Source organism: Somniosus microcephalus, chromosome 3, assembly GCF_052327205.1.
Source record: "Somniosus microcephalus isolate GS21.2 chromosome 3, FLI_Smic_1.0, whole genome shotgun sequence".
Classification (NCBI taxonomy): Eukaryota; Metazoa; Chordata; class Chondrichthyes; order Squaliformes; family Somniosidae; genus Somniosus; species Somniosus microcephalus.
In genome coordinates this window covers 327,163,114-327,183,994 of record NC_140989.1, presented here as the reverse complement: position 1 = coordinate 327,183,994, position 20,881 = coordinate 327,163,114, and the positions used below count along the sequence as shown (strand labels likewise).

At 49.3% G+C, this 20,881-nt stretch overlaps 1 protein-coding gene across 1 annotated transcript in view; it reads right to left on the bottom strand.

The window, feature by feature from the left end:
- Positions 1-20,881, bottom strand: part of zswim5 (zinc finger, SWIM-type containing 5) — a 288,978-nt gene that overhangs the window by 4,384 nt on the left and 263,713 nt on the right. Inside the window, exons 9-12 of the mRNA XM_085983115.1 lie at positions 19,145-19,405; positions 16,828-16,963; positions 14,429-14,586; positions 1,850-2,013 (exon numbers count right to left, since the gene is read on the bottom strand). Of these exons, the coding sequence (XP_085839241.1) occupies positions 1,850-2,013; positions 14,429-14,586; positions 16,828-16,963; positions 19,145-19,405 (719 nt within the window). The remainder of the gene's footprint in view (positions 1-1,849; positions 2,014-14,428; positions 14,587-16,827; positions 16,964-19,144; positions 19,406-20,881) is intronic.

The following is a 20,881-nucleotide window of genomic DNA, read 5'->3' as shown; positions in this document are numbered from 1 at the left end:
CCTTTGGTGCCTCACCCAAGGGGCCAGTCTATATGTGAACCTAGCGAGTGAGTGTTGGAAGGTTGTGTCAACTGGGTAGAACATCACAGCTGAACCCAATCCATGCTTTTATTCTTTGAAGGGAAAAATATTAGTCTAATTCCTATTTTCGGATATGTTCAAATTTCTCAATAGACACATCAAGATAATCCTTTTTTTAGTGCTGTGGGTGGGCTGCATATTAAAGGATCAATCTGCAGAGCCACCGAAAGGGTGGCTGACGATTTGGTCCCCGACTCCATTTAGTTCCCAAACTCATTGTGGGGGAGGGAAGGGAAGGGGGGGAGAAAAGGGAACGGATGGGTTCCTTTCATCGGATCACTGCCCCTCCTGGTATTGGGATAAAGCAGTATTGGCAGTGGTTTGGGAACCTTCTTCTCAACTGTGAGAAAGAAGTGCATGACCCTACAAGAACCTACAAAAGGGAAAAGTATGGGGTTTTATACCCTGCAGTGGAGGACAGATATTCTATATACAGTTTCCTTGTTTTATTTAGCTTAGGCCTAGTTCTGGCAAAACATTTTTTGGGAGGGCTCCCATGAACTTCAAAATAAATCCAGTGACATCCAGGTGCATAAATGCTTAAGAATGAGAAACTGGCAGCAGGTTAAAGGAGGGAGACAGACTCCAATCTTTTACATCTACCTGAAAGAGTAAATAGGGGTCTCAGTTTAACGTCTCATCCGAAAGACTGAACCTCCCTCAGTACTGCATTGAAGTATCAGTCTAGATTATGTGCTCAAGTCCTGGAGTGAGGCTTGAAGCCACAACCTTCTGACTCAAAGACGAGAGCGCTATCACTAAGCCAAGACTAACATCATAAATTTACCTCATCACCATTACCTGAGATATTCCAAACAAACTGTTGCCGGTCATCTACCAAATGTTATTTTGACAGTGGACTAGGAAATTCATTATAGAGTGGCATTGGGATGACTTACATCAAAAGTTCCCTGTGGAAAGTATTTGCTGTACCCTCACCACATTTCTTCTACCACAAGAACATGGCCAACATCAGAAAAAGCAAAATTGCCATTTAGAGAATCATGGGCACCATACCACATCGTGCTGCTTCAAGGCACAGCCCGCTGGGCCACTATTCACTGTGTTGCCCTATTGATTTTTCCTTTATTGGGACTGTATCTGTTATATACTTTTGGGTTGCCTTCTCTTGGAGCCATCCTGAACGTACCTCATGCTCCTACAGAATAAAACTGAGACATTTATACGGTTGCTGTTCCAGCTCAAAAATTCCGTTTCTGGGCTGATGACTTCCCCACCCTCCGTTTCAACTTTCCCTCCGTTCTCTCACATAGCTCACACACAATTGCTGAATTGCTTACCAGCTGATGCCTCGTCTGCTGGCAAAAAAAATTGGTTTCATTAGATTCTTCTGCAGACTAAGTTGCAACCTTATTACCCTACTATTCCACAAGCCAGATAAATACAAAGCAGACTCAAAGACAGACTTCCAGTGTAGCAAACCAAGTCTCTCTTATTATTGCTGATCCATGTGGACCATTCAGTGTGGACTCTTAATGCAAAGATACTGGTGCTCAACTTAAAGTGACCTCTCTAAGATCCCACTCTCACTTTCCTTGTTTCGGGTTTTCTATTAACTCTTCCAGAAGGCTGGTTCAAGACAAGCAATCTGTTTCCAGGCCTCTACCAATGCCTCACTGTAACTGACTGGCAAATTTTCCCTCCTTGCTTCCCTGTGGACAGAGGCCTGCTCTGACTGTGCTTACCCACAAAAGCATGGCCTAGATTGGGTTTGTTTAGTCTGGAGTAGTGAATTTATTGCTCTTACCTGCAACCCAAGCTCCAGAGCCACGTTGAGAAGTGTAATATCTGGTGGACTGTCAGCTGGTGTAGCTATTTTAAATGCATCCTGGGCCAGTTTGAATATGAGGGAGGAGGAGTGAATGTTCTTCCGAATAGCTTCCAGGACAGTCCGCAACCTCAGCATATCTCCTGCAAATAGTCAGAGTATGTTATTTGGACCCTGTTGACTCCACTAGGAGCTCCCACATCAGTCTATGAGTAACAGGTCAGTACCATTACTCTTAGTCACTGAGCAACTTTAAAGAAAAGGGAACAAAGAGCATGATGATAATAGTACTGTGCCAAGAAGCTTTAGGGTACATGTTTGTATTATATCACGCTATATTTCCCCATGTGGTGACCTCCCAACCTTGCCATGTTTTCAGACAGCAGAGCGAGGTGGATACCGGGTACTTCACCACCAGCGGGGAAGGAAAAAGTTAAATCTGAGAGCAAGCCAATTCCACCTCTCCAAGGACATTTCCTCGGACTTGGTTACAGAACTGAATTGACATAAGAACATAAGAAATAGGAGCAGGAGTAGGCCAATCGGCCCCTCGAGCCTGCTCCGCCATTCAATAAGATCATGGCAGATGCTTACAGGTTATCTATGTAGGCAGGAAATTCTAAAGAAAGTGGGGAGGGGGAAAATATAAATTAAATCCTTTGAATGTTGAGGGGGAATTTTAATCATCAATACTTTCAGTTACAAAGAATGTATAATGTTCACATCAATTTATTTTTAAATAATTGAGTTTGCACAATGAGTATTAATGACATGTTGAGATAAACTGGCTTGCAGGATTTACTGTTTTCAACGGTGTAAGCCAGCTGAATTCACACACCATCACTGCTGAACATGTATTTTAATAACGCAATACAGCCTTAAACTGGGAGAGCCAAGTGGCTATAGTCTGGTGACATCAACCAAGGGAAGCCCATGGAGTGCAAACTGCATTTAACATTGATGACAGCCTAACTGGTCTCTTTACATATTGACTGAGAGAAGTTTGCTTTTGTTTTAAGAATTCAAAATTGTTCATACCACTGAAATTCTACCCTGTAATATAAGAGACTGGACTTGCACACATACAATCATCTGTACACGTACGAACATATGAAAAGGACGGACAGAAAAAGGCCAGCTGTTCCATCAAGCCTGTCCCACTCAGTCATGCTACTACTAAGGGCTGAATTTTGCCGGCGCTCAGAGGGTGGGTTCGGAGGCGGATCCGCTGTCAAAATAGAAAAGACTGACGACGGCTAGGGAACCCGCTGTCAACCCGCCTCCACGCGAATCTCCCACATGTCGGGTCTGTCAGCGCTGAGCAGACCTGACACCAAGCGGCGGGGGAGGCATTTGACATAATTGGATGTTAACAATCCATTTAATGAAGTGTTATTTTATGCCTACATTTCAATTTTACATGCTCCCCCACGGGTTACCCGCTGCTCAGGGAACACATCAGCTCAGCATGTTGTGAGTGGATTCAGCATTGAATTATCTCATGACCTGACAGCTGCCAAAGTTGTATAAAAGATCCCATGTTACAACTGTTCACTTTCAAAGCTCAGAAACTGTTGGTTACTGCATTTGGAAGACATATTAAGCTTTCTGCAGCTTGCAAGTGTTTGGAGCCAACTCTCTATCCAGTGCCACCTCATTGGAACAACCTTTCTCACCATTGACAGATCGCTTCTGTCATCTCAACCTCACCTGCCATCTATTCCATCAGCATCGTTGCCCTTGAAACTATCTCACCTTGGTCCTGAGAATCCCACCAAGATCAGCCCCAACACCAGCACCACCAGGCACACCAGCAGCAACAACAACACCAGCCTTCTGCGCAATCAACTGATGCTGCACAGGACACAGAGCATCAGCACCCGATCACATTGCTGCCCGGGACACCAGGGATGGCCTCACCATGGCCAGATTTACTTCACTTAATGCCGTACACCCTGGATGCCACATGATGCGCTAGGTTGGCACCATCCCACACCAACACCATACCTGGCTGCCCTGAACCTGCCTTGGTCGGCGAAATCGCGGCCTAAGTATCATGACCCTCAGCGCTCCCCTCCCACCAGCAGCTATGCAATTGCCTGTGAGAGGCAAAAAAAGATAAAATAAACCCTATGCCAATTCAGGGGAAAAGAAGTTCTGGGAAATTCCTCTTTGATCCAGAAGGCGTGGTGTAATATCAACTGTCATAATGTAGGCCATCTACTTTGGACCTAAAAAGGATAGAACAGAGTACTTTCTAAATGATCAAAAGCTAGAAAAAGTGGCGGTCCAAAGATACGTGGGGGTCCAGCTACACAGATCATTAAAATGTCATGGACAGGTGCAGAAAATAATCAAAAGGCTTTTGGAATGCTGGCCTTTATATCTAGAGGACTAGAATACAAGGGGGTAGAAGCTGTGCTACAGCTATACAAAGCCCTGGTTAGACTACACCTGGAGTACAGTGAGCAGTTCTGGGAGTGCAGCATAGATTTACCAGAATGATAACTGGACTCCGAGGGTTAAATTAAGAGAGATTAAACAAACTAAGGTTGTATTCCCTGGAATTTAGAAGGTTAAGGGGTGATTTGATTGAAGTTTTCAAGATATTAAGGGGAACTGATAGAATAGATAGAAACTATTTCAGTTGGTTGGGAAGTTTAGGACTAGGGGGTATAGTCTAAAAATTAGAGCCAGGCCTTTCAGGAGTGAAATCAGGAAACACTTCTACACACAAAGGCCTAGAAATTGGGTATCGCCCCGCTTGAGGCGTTAGAAATGGCGCTGTGCAAAGTTTATAGCCAGACGAAAGTTATCGCCGCCTGGCGCGATATTGGGTTGCATCGCCCCCAAAGGGGATTGAGGCGCGAATTCAGACGTTGCACGGGCCTCCTAAGGCGCAAAACTTCCGGCACTACCCAATATCGGCACGGACGGGCGCAGCGCAGGTGATCTCAATTACCGATAACCACGAGACTTCCAGGCGCCGGCCGGCTCTTAAAGGGGTGGGTCAGTCAGCCTCAGCTTCCACACTCAACGCCCTGTAGGCCTCAGAATCGGCGCTCTTCCTTCTCTGGCGCAAAAAACTTGGTCAGGATGGAGAAGGTGAGACAGAGAGCAGAGAGCTTCAGCAGTGAGGCTCTGGAGGAGTTGGTGTCCGCAGTGGAGCACCGTCGAGATGTTCTGTATCCTGACAATGGCAGGAGGCCGAATCAAAAGGATTACTGCCGAGCTTGGAGGAATGTTTCTCAGAGGGTCAACTCCAGCAACATGGCGACCAGGAGCCCTGTTCAGTGCCGGAAGAAATTCAACGACCTCACTCGGGTCGTTAGGGTGAGTGTTGTTTATGCAAACTTCTGATTCCCTCCATCTGCACCTGACTTCGCGCACCCTGTTGCCATGATGCCCCAATGGCCATCTGTCAGCAAGCACCCATGGCCCTTTCTGGGCACACACATGGACATTTGACTCAAGGCATCATGTAAGGGCTCTTGCACCATGGGGGGCATGAGATGATCTCTCAAGGCATCATGTAAGGGCTCTTGCACCATGGGGGGCATGAGATGATCTCTCAAGGCATCATGTAAGGGCTCTTGCACCATGGGGGGCATGAGATGATCTCTCAAGGCATCATGTAAGGGCTCTTGCACCATGGGGGGCATGAGATGATCTCTCAAGGCATCATGTAACAGAACTTCCCCTTCTTTCCCCTGCAGTCCAAGCTGGTGACAATCCGCAAGGACCAGCGTCGAACCGGTGGCGGACTTCCACAAGTGGTCACTCTCACGGATCTCGAGGAGAGAGTGCACCAGATTCTTGGAGGACGTCTGCGTGGTCCTGTTACCACTGCAGCTGCCGACCCCCTTCTCGACAGCGAGGGTAAGTGATGCGCCATCAATTACTCAAAAGACTGAGGTTGAGCGAGTAACAATCAGGCTTTTATTAACTAAAGAATGAAGGTCTTGTCTCGAGTGGTCGACCCGTCCAGAATACTAAGGGACTGGGAGGTAGTCACTTATATACCTGGAATAGTGGGAGGAGTCAGCCGAGGCATGTCCAGACCTGTACCTAGTGGAATACACATACAGACACAGACAGGTATGACAGTGGTTTACCACATTCACCCCTTGTTTAAAAATGAGTCCGGCGGGGTGAAGTGTATTTAAAAGTTCGTGTATTGGAGTCTCTCCGGAGGTCTTGTCTGCCGCTGTGATCGACGTGGCGACGGCAGGGGTGGTGGAGCTTCCGGCGTCGCGTCCCGTGTAGGCTGGGGCCCTGGAGTGTAGTCCTCGTGGGTGATGGTCCAAGGCGAGCCGGCTGCTGGGGTTGGATATCGGGTCGTGGGGGGGGGTGGTAATGGGTAGTGGGTTACAGCGGTCCCCGAGGGTGCGAGGTCTCGTATGGAGACTGTGTCCTCCCGCCCGTCCGGGTACGCAATGTAAGCGTACTGGGGGTTGGCGTGGAGGAGGTCGACCCTCTCGACCAGGGGGTCCATTTTATTGGCCCTCACGTGTCTTCTCAGTAGTACCGGCCCTGGGGACGTCAGCCATGGCGGTAACGATGTCCCCGATGTGGACTTCCTTGGGAAGACAAACATTTTCTCGTGAGGGGTGGCATTGGTGGCAGTGCAGAGAAGTGACCGAATCGAGTGGAGCGCATCGGGGAGCACCTCCTGCCAGCGGGAGGTCGGAAGGCCCCTAGACTTTAAGGCTAGTAGGGCGGCCTTCCAAACAGTTGCATTCTCTCTTTCCACCTGTCCGTTCCCCCGGGGGTTGTAACTGGTGGTCCTGCTTGTGGCTATACCCCTAGCGAGCAGGTACTGGCGGAGTTCGTCGCTCATAAACGATGAGCCCCGGTCGCTATGGATATAGCTGGGGAAACCGAACAGGGTGAAGAGGCTGTTCAGAGATTTAATGACCGTGGCACTGGTCATGTCCGGGCAGGGGATAGCAAACGGGAACCGGGAGTACTCGTCAATGATGTTGAGGAAGTACACATTGCGGTCGGAGGAGGGGAGAGGCCCTTTGAAATCGACGCTCAGGCGTTCGAAAGGGCGAGTGGCTTTTATCAGGTGGGCTCTGTCTGGTCTATAAAAGTGCGGTTTGCACTCAGCGCAGACTTGGCAGTTCTTGGTCATGGTCCTGACCTCCTCGATGGAGTAAGGCAGGTTGCGGGCCTTGATGAAGTGGAAGAACCTGGTGACCCCCGGGTGGCAGAGGTCATTGTGGAGGGCCCTCAGCCTATCGATCTGCGCGCTGGCGCAGGTGCCACGCGATAGGGCATCTGGGGGTTCATTGAGCTTCCCAGGCCGGTACAAGATCTCGTAATTGTAGGTGGAAAGTTCGATTCTCCACCTCAAGATCTTGTCATTTTTGATTTTGCCCCTCTGCTTGTTGTTGAACATAAAAGCAACTGAACGCTGGTCAGTGAGCAGGGTAAATCGTTTTCCGGCCAGGTAGTGCCTCCAATGACGCACAGCCTCCACGATAGCCTGGGCCTCCTTCTCGACCGCGGAGTGTCTGGTCTCCGGGCCCTGGAGGGTTCGTGAGAAGAATGCCACAGGTCTCCCCGCCTGATTAAGGGTGGCGGCCAGAGCGAAGTCAGACGCATCGCTTTCCACCTGGAAGGGAATGGATTCGTCCACTGCGTGCATGGTGGCTTTGGCAATGTCTTCCTTGATACGGTGGAAGGCTAAGCGGGCCTCTGCCGTCACGGGAAAAGAGGTGGACTTGATCAGCGGACGGGCTTTGTCTGCATAGTAGGGGACCCACTGAGCGTAGTAGGAAAAAAACCCTAGGCACCTCTTCAGAGCTTTTAGGCAGTGGGGCAGTGGGAGTTCCATAAGGGGACGCATCCGGTCCGGGTCGGGACCGATGATCCCGTGTTCTACAACACAGCCAAGGATGGCGAGGCGGTCTGTGCGGAATATGCACTTCTCCTTGTTATATGTCAGGTTCAGGAGTTGGGCGGTGCGGAGGAATTTCTCGAGGTTTGCGTCATGGTCCTGCAAGTCATGGCCGCAGATGGTCACATTATCTAGGTAAGGGAAAGTGGCCTGCAGCTCGTTTTGATCGACCATCCGGTCCATCTCCCTTTGGAAGACGGAGACCCCGTTGGTAACGCCAAAGGGAACCCTAAGGAAGTGATAGAGGCGGCCGTTTGCCTCAAAAGCAGTATACTGGCGGTCTTCAGGGCTGATGGGGAGCTGGTGGTATGCTGATTTCAGGTCAATGGTCGAAAAGACGCGGTACTGCGCGATCTGGTTGACCATGTCAGCTATGCGGGGGAGTGGGTAGGCGTCCAGCAGGGTGTAGCGGTTTATTGTTTGGCTGTAGTCGATGACCAGGCGTTGTTTCTCGCCGGTCTTAACGACCACAACCTGGGCTCGCCAGGGGCTGGAGCTGCCCTCAATAATCCCCTCCTTCAGGAGCCGTTCCACTTCGGTTTTGATGAAAACCCTGTCCCCGGCACTGTATCGCCTGCTCTTTGTGGCGATGGGCTTACAGTCGGGGGTGAGGTTAGCAAACAGTGGGGGGGGTGGGACTCTGAGTGTGGAGAGGTTGCATCTGGTGCGCGGCGGGCAATTTGGAGGCTGCTGGCTGCGGACTGTGAGTGGGGGGAGGGGGGCCACCGTATGCCATCGTAACGCTTTTGAGGTGGCACTGGAAATCCAACCCCAGTAGAACGGCAGCGCAGAGGTCGGGCAGGACCAGGAGTTTAAAATTATTGAACACAGTCCCGTCTACTACTAGTGTCACCACGCAGTAGCCGCCAATGTCCGCTGACTGGGACTCGGAGGCCATAGAAATCCGCTGGTGCGCAGGCAGGACTGGGAGAGAGCAACGCCGCACCGTGTCGGGGTGGATGAAGCTCTCTGTGCTCCCGGAGTCAAAAAGGCAGTTTATTGCATGGCCGTTTACCTTAACGTCCATTTTGGACCGAGCTAGCTGGTGCGGTCTCGTTTGGTCCAGCGTCACAGAGGCCAGCGTAGGGGTCGGTGTGTCGCTGCGAGTATCAGATGGGGGGGGGTTGGCGGTCTGCTGCGTCCCGGCTGGTGTCCAAGATGGCGGCGTCCATGATTCCCATGTGGCTGGAGTCGTCCAAGATGGCTGCTGCTGCGGTGGTTCGCACATGGCTGGGGAGGCCCAAGATGGCGGCTCGCACGGCCCACACGCGGCGCTGCTGGCGTTCGGGGTGGCTTTGGCCTTGCAGACGCTGGCGTAGTGTCCCTTTTTCCCGCAGCCCGAGCAGGTCGCATTCTTCGCCGGGCAGCGCGCTCTGGGGTGTTTGGCCTGGCCACAGAAGTAGCATTTCTGGCCTTGGGATACTGCTGTCTGGCTTTGGGACACTGCTGCGGTAGTTGGGCCGTTGTTGGGCTGTGGCTGGGGTGGCACGGTGCTATGGGGCTGTCCTACCGTGTCCCAGGTTGTCGTTCCCCGCGGCATCCACGGTGCAGAGGAGTAGGCATCCATGCCCCGGAAGGCTGCGTCCAGCGTTAGTGCGATGTCGGAGGCTTTGTCGAGGGTGAGGTCACTCTGCTCCAGCAGTCGCTGTCGGGTGTAGTTGGACCTGTGGCCCGCTACGAAGGCATCCCGGATCAGTTCCTCCGTGTACTTAGTGGGCGTTACCGCCTTACACCCACAGGCCCGGCCAAGCACGGACAGTGCTTGGAGGTATTCCTCAGTCGATTCCCCAGGTTGTTGCTTGCGACTCCCCAGGAGGTGCCTGGCGTAAACTTCGTTCACAGGGCGCGTGTACTGGGTCTTGAGGAGCTGGAGGGCGGCTGTGTACGAGGTCGCGTCCCGGATGACTGAGTACACTCGGTGGTTCACCTTGGAGAACAGGACAGACAGTTTGTCCGCATCCGTTTCGACCGCAGTGGAGGCAGTCAGGAATGTCTCGAAGCACGTGAGCCAGTGAGCAAACTTGGTGGAAGCGTCCGCTTCCCGACTGTCCAGGTCCAGGCATGCTGGTGTGAGGATCTTCTCCATTATAAAAAATTTAGTTAATAAAATTGATGCGCCATCAATTACTCAAAAGACTGAGGTTGAGCGAGTAACAATCAGGCTTTTATTAACTAAAGAATGAAGGTCTTGTCTCGAGTGGTCGACCCGTCCAGAATACTAAGGGACTGGGAGGTAGTCACTTATATACCTGGAATAGTGGGAGGAGTCAGCCGAGGCATGTCCAGACCTGTACCTAGTGGAATACACATACAGACACAGACAGGTATGACAGTGGTTTACCACTGTCATAACCGGTGGCGGACTTCCACAAGTGGTCACTCTCACGGATCTCGAGGAGAGAGTGCACCAGATTCTTGGAGGACGTCTGCGTGGTCCTGTTACCACTGCAGCTGCCGACCCCCTTCTCGACAGCGAGGGTAAGGCTCTCACCTTTTTCAGCTGTCTCATTCCACTTGGTCCCCCCGCCAGCATGCTTTCTCAGTGTGCAGCCATGTCAGAGCCTTGCCGCAATCTGGCATGCCTTGCCGCCAACCTGACCTTTTGCTAAAGCCACTCTTCCACCTCCCTGCTTTCAGATGCTGCATCACCAACTCGGGATCTGCGCCCTGAAGCTGCCAGTGCCAGTGCCTCCGGAGGCGAGGATCAGGAGGAAGCCGGAGCATCCGTTCCAACTTCAGGGGAGCGTACACATCTGCAGACTGGGGATAGTAGTTCCCTGGAGGGGAGGGGGGGGTGCTCTGCTGATGAGCCAGTTGCCGGAACAAGCGGCATGCAGCAACGCGAGGGGGGTAGGCAAGTTCGGCCACCGGCTCCCCGGAGGGCAAGGCAGGGAGTGATGACTGCTGCACAGAGTGCAGAGGAGGTGCGTAGCCTGGCTGAAATGAGCACCCAGGCCCGGCTCAGGCACACTGAGCTGATGGCTGCAGTGGGGAGGATGCCTCAGTCGATAGAAACACTGGCAAAGAGTGTGTTGGACTTTGGAGCAGCAATGGAGAGGACTGTCCAGGGCTTCGGGGCAGCAATGGAGAGGACTGTCCAGGGCTTCGAGGCTGCTATGGAAAGGACAGTTCAGAGCTTCGGACAATCCCTGGAAAGGTCTGTCCAGGGCTTGTCCGAGGCAGTGGAACGGACTGCTCCGGCCTTGTCCGAAGCAATGGAAAGAACTGTCCAGGGCTTCTCCGAAGCACTGGCACCTGCCACACAGGTCCTCACTGCTGCCATGCAGTCACTTGTTGGCCTCGTCCACACCCAGATTGAGGCAACGCAAACTCTCACTGCAGCCACCCTATCTGCATCAGCTAGGATCGCCCCGGGCCCTTCCAGTACCATACAAGGCCAGGAATCAGTGGAGCAGGCGATTGTGGCGGTTGAGCCGAACCGGTCCCCTCAGAGAGCCAGTGTGTCGTCCGACCATGGTGCAGGTGTCCTCTCTCGGCAGGTGACCATTGCTCATGCCACCGCTGGTACGTCTGCAGTGCAGCTGCCACCACCTGCAGGGCACACTGCTTCCAGCCATGCTCAGATCAAGCAGCCTGTGTCCGCACCCTCCAAGACCAGAGGTCGGCCAGGCCATCCCTCAAGGGCTTCTGCGCTTCCACACAGTCAGCAGGCGTCCCCCAGCCTTGACCCCGCCACTGGGGTTCAATTACGTAGGAGTAGCAGGGAGGGAAGGGGCCGACCGCGAAAGAGAAGTCGTTCTCCATCAAGGGGCCAGCAGTAGAGGGAGGTGCAGAGACGTTTCTTTGGCCAAATTCAAGGACTCCCTCACCTGTTGTGATTGTTGGGAATGGTTTGTTTAGTTTTGCGGCTTTGCCGAAGAGTTAACTGTTATTTTGTTAGTTATGGTTTCTGTTGACATGACGTTGTTATGCTGGAAGGAAGGACTTTTGTGACAATAAAGAAAAGTTTTAATTTGCAATGGTACACGTAACTATTTACAGTCATACTGGCCTTCAGAGCCTTTCAAAGATCCGAAGTGCGCAGGACGAATGACACCCATCATTCCGCCAGAGGGACCTGGAACCGAGTCCTGATGAGCCTCTGACGGATGGCCCTTCCACTTTCAGGAGCCCTCCCATCTTCCTCCTCCTCCTCCTCGTCCGCATGCTCCTCCTCCTCGTCCTCCTCCTCCTCCTCCTCCTCGTCCGCCTGCTCTGCTGGACCTTGAGGGACAGCTGGCATTGTCTGGGTGCGTTGAATCGCCAAGTTGTGGAGCATGCAGCAGACGACGACGATGTGACCCACTTGCTCCGGCGAGTACTGCAGGGCTCCGCCCGAATGGTCCAGACAGCGGAAACGCTGTTTGAGCACACCAATAGTGTGCTCTACAATGTTCCTGGTCGCCTGATGGCTGCTGTTGTACAGCTCTTCTGCTGGGGTGGCGGCCAAACGGAGTGGTGTCATGAACCATGGGCAGAGAGGATAGCCCTTGTCCCCAAGAAGCCAGCCTCGTGGGCGAGCCAGCCCCTCAAAAAGGTCACAAACTGAGGTCTGCCGCAGGATGAAGGCATTGTGGCTGCTCCCTGGGAATTGGGCGTTGACTGCCATGATCATTTGGCGGTGGTCACAGACCAGCTGCACATTGAGGGAGTGGAACCCCTTGCGGTTGCGGAAGTCCTCAGGATTGAGTAATGGCGCCCGCAAAGCCACGTGTGTGCAATCAATCGCCCCCTGCACCATGGGGAAGTCCGCAATAGCAGTGAAGCCCTGCGCGCGCTCCGCCTGCTTCTCCAGGCTCAGAGGGAAGGTGATGAATTGACGCCTTCGTCTATAAAGGGCAGCTGTAACTTGCCGGATGCAACAATGGACTGCAAACTGAGAGATATTCGCAATGTCCCCAGTGGCTGACTGAAAGGATCCGGTGGCATAGAAATTGAGGGCAACAGTCACTTTAACGGACACCGACAGAGAGGTCCTGCACCGTAGACGCGGCTGCAGATCCTGAGCAAGCAGGTGGCAGTTACAACCTCCTTCCCAAATCGGAGCCTTCGCACACACTGCTCCTCCGACATTGCAAGGTATGAGACCTGCTGCCTGAATACCCTCGCAGCGTACCCTCGGATTGGCCAACCTCCATTGCCCCTCCTCCTTCTGGCCGTCTCTCTGCCCCTTCACAGTGTCCGGCCATGAGGACGTTGCCATTCAAAGCAGCTCCCATTCCGATGCCAGTCGGTCAAAACGCTGTTAGGTGTAGCGCTCCAACTGCTCCGGACAGGTTTGAAGGTCCCAAGTATTCTAAGGCTAAATTCCAAAAAATCTGCTCCACAGTAGCTCACCAACTCTCTCCAGCAACGATCACAATGAACAGGCCAAGTGGCTGCAGCTTTTATACTAGAGCTGTCCCCTTTAAATAGCACCCCCCGACTACGAGAAGGGCCTGGTAACGTTCCATCGAACTGTCACTAACAGCGCTAGGCGCAAAGGTTCCGGGCGCCACCGAATATCCGGTCCGGGGCGCCAAAAAGGCGTTGCACACTGAAATGACGTCATGATCTGCCTGCGCCTGCGGGCGCGCGCAAAGAGTTAGCGCCGGCGCTAAAAGGATACTCAATATGGGAGGTGGCGCTATATTCACTGCGCCCGCCCAAACATTGGGTAACGCCCCAATTCTCGGGCTCTTTAGGCGCTAATCGCTGGCGCTACCAACCGAATTTCTAGGCCAAAGGGTGGTAGAAGTTTCAAACTCTCTTCCACAAATGGCAATTGATGCTAGGTCAATTGTTAATTTTAAAATCTGAGAATGATAGATTTTTGTTAACCAAAGCTATTAAGGGATACGGGGCAAAGTTGGGTATGTGGAGTTAGGTCACAGATCAGCCATGATCTCATTGGATGGTAGAACAGACTTGAGGGGCTAAATGGCCTACTCCTGTTCCCAAGTTCGTAAGTGTCATTCAGTTTATCTCACTAGACCAGAAAGAATTTTGGCAATATACCATAAAAAAGCCACATAGCTCATATTGGGTGTATCACGCTGCTATAAAATGAGTACTTACACAATGGAAAAAAATAATTTTCCTAAATATATTAACTGGTTTTACCATATGGAAATGCTGATATTTCTCAGCACTCTTGCTGTACAACTAAATATATTTCATGGCTACTACCATGAGATTATGTAACTTACTGATCTCCCAACTTAGAATACAGTGGTCATTTTTGGTACTATCAACCCAAAAATGAGCAACATTTGGTTCTCACACTTTTTTGTGGAACCATACACCCCCAATCCCATGACATTAGCTATTGTTTCAATGAGTGACTCCACACTGCCAAAAAGGTATATTATTTCTTTTTCTTCCCCAGCACCATACAGCATTTTACCAGGAATGTATGCAGGTGACTGCACTCTACAATCGATCTCTTGGAGGTGTGGGAGAGCAAATCAGTGCAACTTTCATCCTCTTCCTTGTGGGATAACCCCTTGCTTCCTCTTGGTGCCTTCTCCACAGTGGCATGGTTGAGACCAGAAATTTACTATGTGGGGAATCATGGATGTATGCTTTTATCTTATTACAGTACTTTATAGCACAGCACATTCTGTAAGTAACGTGGACATTCAAAGTTCCTTTTTGCTTGCGCCAAGACTAACCTTTGGCTGCTGTTAACATTGTGGAGGCCAGCTCGCATTGTTGAGACTCAAGGTGCCCTAGAGTAAACCACCGGGGATATCGACTGGGTACAACTGAAACAATGTGGTGAGGGTGTGAGACATCGCCTGCGTGTGCTGTCGACTCCAAAACAGGTAATCTGCAAAAATAAGGACAGCTGTGACATATCGGAGGTGTTAGGTAGAGAATAGATATTAGTGGTGTACAGCCCTACTGGATAGCCCAAATGTACAAATTATATCTTGTTGCACTGATTAGTTTGTAGTCTGACAGTGAATGGTTCTGTTTAAACTGCTGTATATCCATGATTTAACGTTTTGCAAATTCAATTTTTTTTCCAATTACATTTGTATAAGTATAAGGACACATAAACAAAAATATAATACCACAAGACATAAATCAATGTGACTGTTCTACAGAGACTGAGAGGGGTGGGAAATACAGGGCACATTTTCCCTGCACTTATGCTGGTTCCCCAACGTAACAGCAGCTTGCTGGAGAGGAAAATTAGGTGTGGATCTGTTACCCTGTCAAACTTTAACCAAGACTGCTCTACGTCAATGGCCCAATGTCATTTGGCTGCAGATCCAAGTGAAGTCATCCTTTTTCCCATTAAAGATATTTTAGGATAAAAAAGGCATCTTGTGTATATGGTGCACTGGCTTTATTTTTATGAAAATTATTGCCAGTCTCTCACACAATTCCTAATAGTAGTGACAAAGAATGGCTAAGAGGATCCAGGTACAAAGCCTAACACTAGCTTCTCTGCCTGCCCCACAAGATAGGTGCCCTTCAATCACAGAAGGAAACTGAGATGGGAGGACCAGGATTTCTGCTGCTTGCCCTTGTCCTGCACCTTTTGTAGGCAAGCCCAGGTTCACTGCTTTAGGGAAGCCCCAAGAGAAATAAAGAGGTTACAGACCCAGTGTTTGGGAACTGAATGTTCCCTAGGCGCTAGAGAGAGTAATATCTGAACCCATTTATCTCTTCCATTTTTAAGAGGATGTAGCCAGCAACGAGCAGGAGCTATTCTGGTGGCAGAAGGTAATCGCATGTTCTAATTTTAGCCGCTCTTCCTGTGAGCAAAAAACTTGGCCTCTGCTTGCAACCTTTCCCAATGGCCCCACCCCGCACCCACCCACAACTAATGTTTAGAGTCTCGCTGTATGGGAGACAAAGGGCTGGATTTTCATTGAGGAGGCAGGTAGGAGGCGGGACTACAAAGTAGTCCCGCCTCCATCGAGTTCTAGCCAACCCATGCGATTTTGACTTGATTGACCTTGTTGAGCCCGCCCAATGGGCTCAGCAGGCCAATTAAGGGCCACCCGGCAACAGGTGATGTCACAGATTGAAATTTCATCTGTCAAGACCTTTTGACAGATGAAATATCAGCGTTTCACAGCTGACAATCTGTACTCCAGGTTAATTCCTTCCTCTCAGGATGATTTAGAGATCTCCCCGGAACAGAAAGCAGAGGCTGCAGATTTTGACAGATTGCGGCCATTCTGCTTTCTGTGCCGGTGAGATGAGGGACTCCCGAGACCTGAAGGAAGGAAGGCTGTAAAGGTAAGTAAAGGTTAGTAGAACTTCTTTAAACACTTTACACAGACCAAACACACTTACCTCTGCACTCATGCACCCATCACTCACCTGAACACCGGACATCTCAAACCCTCCAAGCCCTTCATCCCGACGGCCCGCCTCGCTAACTTGGCGTGGTTTGGAGCCGTCGGGAATCCCACATTTCAACAATGAAAATAGGGATTAGGCTAAAAACTGCCTGTTAACTACCTGTTAACAGGCAGTTAATTGGCACTAATCCCCTTCCCGCCTCGGGGAGGCGGGTCCCAGTGCGGGGCGGATACCCACCTCCTTTGAAACTGGCATGGAGGCGGGTTGGGTGCGGGGTGGGGTCGGGACCCCCGATTTCGGGATTTTAAACCCCCACACGCCTCCAATCCCGACTCCACGGCCCAATGAAAATCCAGCCCAAAGAGTACAAATTTATGTCCTACCGCCATTCCACTGCTCTCAATGGCACACTCAAATTCTTGCAGGATTTTACAGTATTAAGACGCTATTAAGCTCTTATTACTTTTAGATCAGGAGCCCTACATTGTTTGATTGTCAAGCCAGTGGTGGCCACCATAACTACTCCAATCACCTTTCACCCATCCCTGTCTGCTTTTAATTACCTTCAAAAAACATGGAGATCTGCACAGATCCAGTACTTTTGCATTTAGTCATAAGATACATATACATTGATTAGCTGGAGCTGCTGACATGTTTTGAAGCAGTATCAAAACACACAATAATCCAGTGGGATCACAAATTGTATGCATCTAGTACCAGAATTTAATATATTAATGAAATTACAAACCTCATTGCTCTTAAAGCCAGTTTGTATGCAAGGTCAGCATCGTGCGACAGTAAAGCTGAAAAAAGATACTTTGCAAAAGTGTGCATCGGCACGCTTTCCCGGTGAATCACTTCGCCCAGGCCACTGAAAGGACCTCCTGTTAATGATCAGAATTGTCGTCAGCTCGGTTGAAGGAGGAATGTCCTGATGAATTTTTACATAAATAATTTTACATACAAGGTGACATCTTTATGTATAAGGCTTCGGTTTTTGTATTTTCGTTCCCTACAGATGTTACGCCCATTATTTTTTCAATTTAATATAGTTTATCCTGAAATTGAAGCGCTGTCTTTGTGAAACTTATCAATGAACATCAATTTAAAAAAAAGAGAAACACTTCAGCTTCCCACTCCTCTACTTCTAAAGTTTTTGTAAATCAGTCTGATTGCAAACTGAGATTGAGGGATTGAATTTCCATGGGATTCTCCCAATAGTCCACTATAACTTTGATGCCATTTCTCCAGGGATTCCACAGATCTTCCATAAATAGGATATACGACATAGAAACAGGCCATTCGGCCTAATCAGTCCATGCGTTTACGCTCCTCTCGAGCCGCCTCCCGTCTTTCCTCATCTAAATCGATCAGTGTAACCCTCTATTCCCTTCTCCCTCATATGCTTGTCTAGCCTCTCCTTAAATGCATCTATACTATTCGTTTCAACCACTCCCTGTGGTAGCGAGTTCCACATTCTCACCACTCGTTGGGTAAAGAAGTTTCTTCTGAATTCCCTATTGGATTTCTTGGTGACTATCTTATATTGATGGCCTCTAGTTATGCTCTTCCCCACAAGTGGAAACACTTTCTCTCTATCTACTCTATCAACATTTTTCATCATTTTAAAGACCTCTATTAGGTCACCCCTCAGCCTTCTTTTTTCAAGAGAAAAGAGACCCAGCCTGTTCATCCTTTCCTGATATTATCATCCTTGTAAATCTTCTCTGCACCCTCTCCAGTGCCTCTATATCCTTTTTATAATATGGCGACCAGAACTGTATGCAGTACTTTAAGTGTGGTCTAACCAAGGTTCGATACAGGTTTAGCATAACTTCTCTACTTTTCAATTCTATCCCTCTAGAAATAAATCCTAGTGCTTGGTTTGCTTTTTTTATGGCCTTGCTAACCTGTGTCACAACTTTTAGTGATTTGTGTATTTGTACTTCTAGATCCCTTTGTTCCTCTACCCCACCTAGACTCGCACCCTCCAAGTGATAAGTGACTTCCTTATTCTTCGTACCAAAATGAATACCGCACATTTATCTGTGTTGAACTTCATTTGCCAATTATATGCCCATTCTGCAAGTTTATTAATGTCCTCCTGTTACTTGTTGCAGTCCTCCTCAGTGTTGACTATCCCCACCACCGCCCCTCCCCCCCCCCCCGCAATTTGGTGTCATCCGCAAATTTAGAAATTGTGTTTTTGATTCCCAAGTTTAAATCATTAATATCAATTGTGAACAGCAGTGGTCCCAGCACTGGTCCTTGTGGAACACCACTACCCACCTTCTGCCACTGTGAATAGCTACCCTTTACTCCTACTCTCTCTCTGTCTTGAAGCCAGCCAGCAATCCACTCTGCTACTTGTCCCCTGACTCCGCATTCTCTGACCTTGTTCATCAGTCTATTATGGGGCACCTTATCGAAGGCCTTTTGAAAGTCCAGATAAATTACATCTACCGCCGACGTTACCGCTATCAACTGGAGGAACCCCTGCAGAAATTAACGGAGTGTTTTCGTATTGGAGACATTCATTTCCACTGATCCGTGAGTTGCCTTTATCTGTTCCTTAAATTAATTTCATAACAGAAATATGTGCAATTGCTGCAGCTGATAGCATATCCGGCACCAATTTAATATAGCAGAAGGTTTATGCAAATATGGTTTTCCGAATATAACAGAATGGAATATCTTCCCAGTGATACCATCAGGTCCAGGTCAGGTCCGATGTCATCAATTAAATAACAGTGTAAATATGGGACAAGAAAAGTTAACTCAGCCAGCCTGTCTGTAGATCATGCGTTTATCAAGCTCCTGAAGCAAGTAATTAACTACAGACCCCAAAGAAAGCAAAGCTTTGTGCCATTTCTCCCTGACCTTTGAAAGTAACAAAGACAAACTACAGTGTCTGAATCCAGCCTTGCTGCCGACATTACATCTTCCAGAGCTGAAGGGCAGTATTCTAATGCACTGCACCATCCATTCTACCTCGTCTCCCTGGAGAAACTGTGGGAGCTCCTTTGCTTTCTTTAAAAAGGTTTGCTACAGAAGAATTAGTTTACCTTCTAATAAGATAATAGACTGTTTACGTAGGACTTGTACAAGCATTTCATCCAATTCAAGCTCCTGTAGTTTGAAGATTATTTGTTCCTCATTGCGGCAGACCTTGTCTTGTGCGTAGAGGCCCTCAGGCATTACTCTTTGTTGACCCATGCCCATCAGCGCTACCTCCATAGCCAGGGTAAGGTAGGATTCGTTGCTATCTTGGCACCCAGACACAGCCACATGTTGATAGATAGCAGGCTTCAGATCACTGCTAGAATCTAATGGGAGTAAAATGGACATTAGTCTAAAGAAATCCTGGACAAAATGTCAACATTTGTTCCACAAATGAGTTCTGAAACATTTAAAATCCCTGGCGTAAATATGTCGCAGGTTTTTTATGGTCTGTAAAAAAAAGACTTGAATGTTATGAACCATTATTCTTATAAACTTGCAGTTTCCAACATTCAACAGCAACAATATTATTTGTATTAATATAGCGCCTTTAACACAGTAAAACGTCCCAAGACGCTTCACAGGAGCGTTATAAAACAAAACTTGACACCGAACCACATAAGGAGATATTAGGGCAGATGACCAAAAGCTTGATCAAAGAGGTAGGTTTTAAGGAGCGTCTTAAAGGAGAAAAGAGAGGTAGAGAGGTGGAGAGGTTTAAGAACAGAAGAAAGAAATAGGAGCAGGAGTAGGCCATTTGGCCCATCGAGCCTTCAATAAGATCATGGCTGATCTTCTACCTCAACTCCACTTGCCTGCACTATCCCCATATCCCTTGATTCCCTTAATATTCAAAAATCTATCGATCTCTGTCTTGAATATACTCAACGACTGAGCCTCCACAGCCCTCTGGGGTAGAGAATTCCAAAGATTCACCACCCTCTGAGTGAAGAAATGTCTCCTCATTTCAGTCCTAAATGACCGATCCCTTATTCTGAAACTGTGACCCCTAGTTCTAGACCCCCCCCCAGCTAGGGGAAACATTCTCCCTGCATCTACCCTGTCAAGCCCTGTTAAGAATTGTGTATGTTTCAATGAGATTACCTCTCATCCTTCTAAACTCTAGAGAATATAGTACGATAGCAAAATACTGCAGATGCTGGAAATCCGAAATAACAACAGAAAATGCTGGAAAAACTCAGCAGGCCAGGCAACATCCGTGGAGAGAAAATAGAGTCAACGTTTCGGGTGAAAACCCTTTGGGCTGGATTTTCATTCAGAAGTCGGGAAGGAGGCGGGACTACAACTTTCGGGTTGAAGTCCCGCCTCCATCGAGATGCGGCCAATCCACACGATTTTCACTTGATTGACCTTGTTGAGCCCGCCCAGCGGGCTCAGCAGGCCAATTAAGGGCCACCCGGCAACAGGTGATGTCACAGACTGAAATTTCATCTGTCAAGACGTGTTGACAGATGAAATATCAGTGTTTCACAGCTGTTTGAAGCTGTCAAACACTGACAGTCTTACTTCTAACCTGAGTCCTTCTACGCAGGCTCAGTTAGAAATCTCGCCGGCACTGAAAGCTGCAGGCTGTCACTTTTGACAGCTGGCGGCCATTCTGCTTTCTGTGCCGGCTGAATGATGGACTCCCGAAGCCTAGAGGAAGGAAGGCTGAAAAGGTAAGTACAGGTAATTTAAACTTCTTTACGCACACCAAACACACTTACCTTTGCACTCATGCACCCATCACTCACCTGAACACCGACATCTCGACCCCTCCAAGTCCTTCAACCCGACGGCCC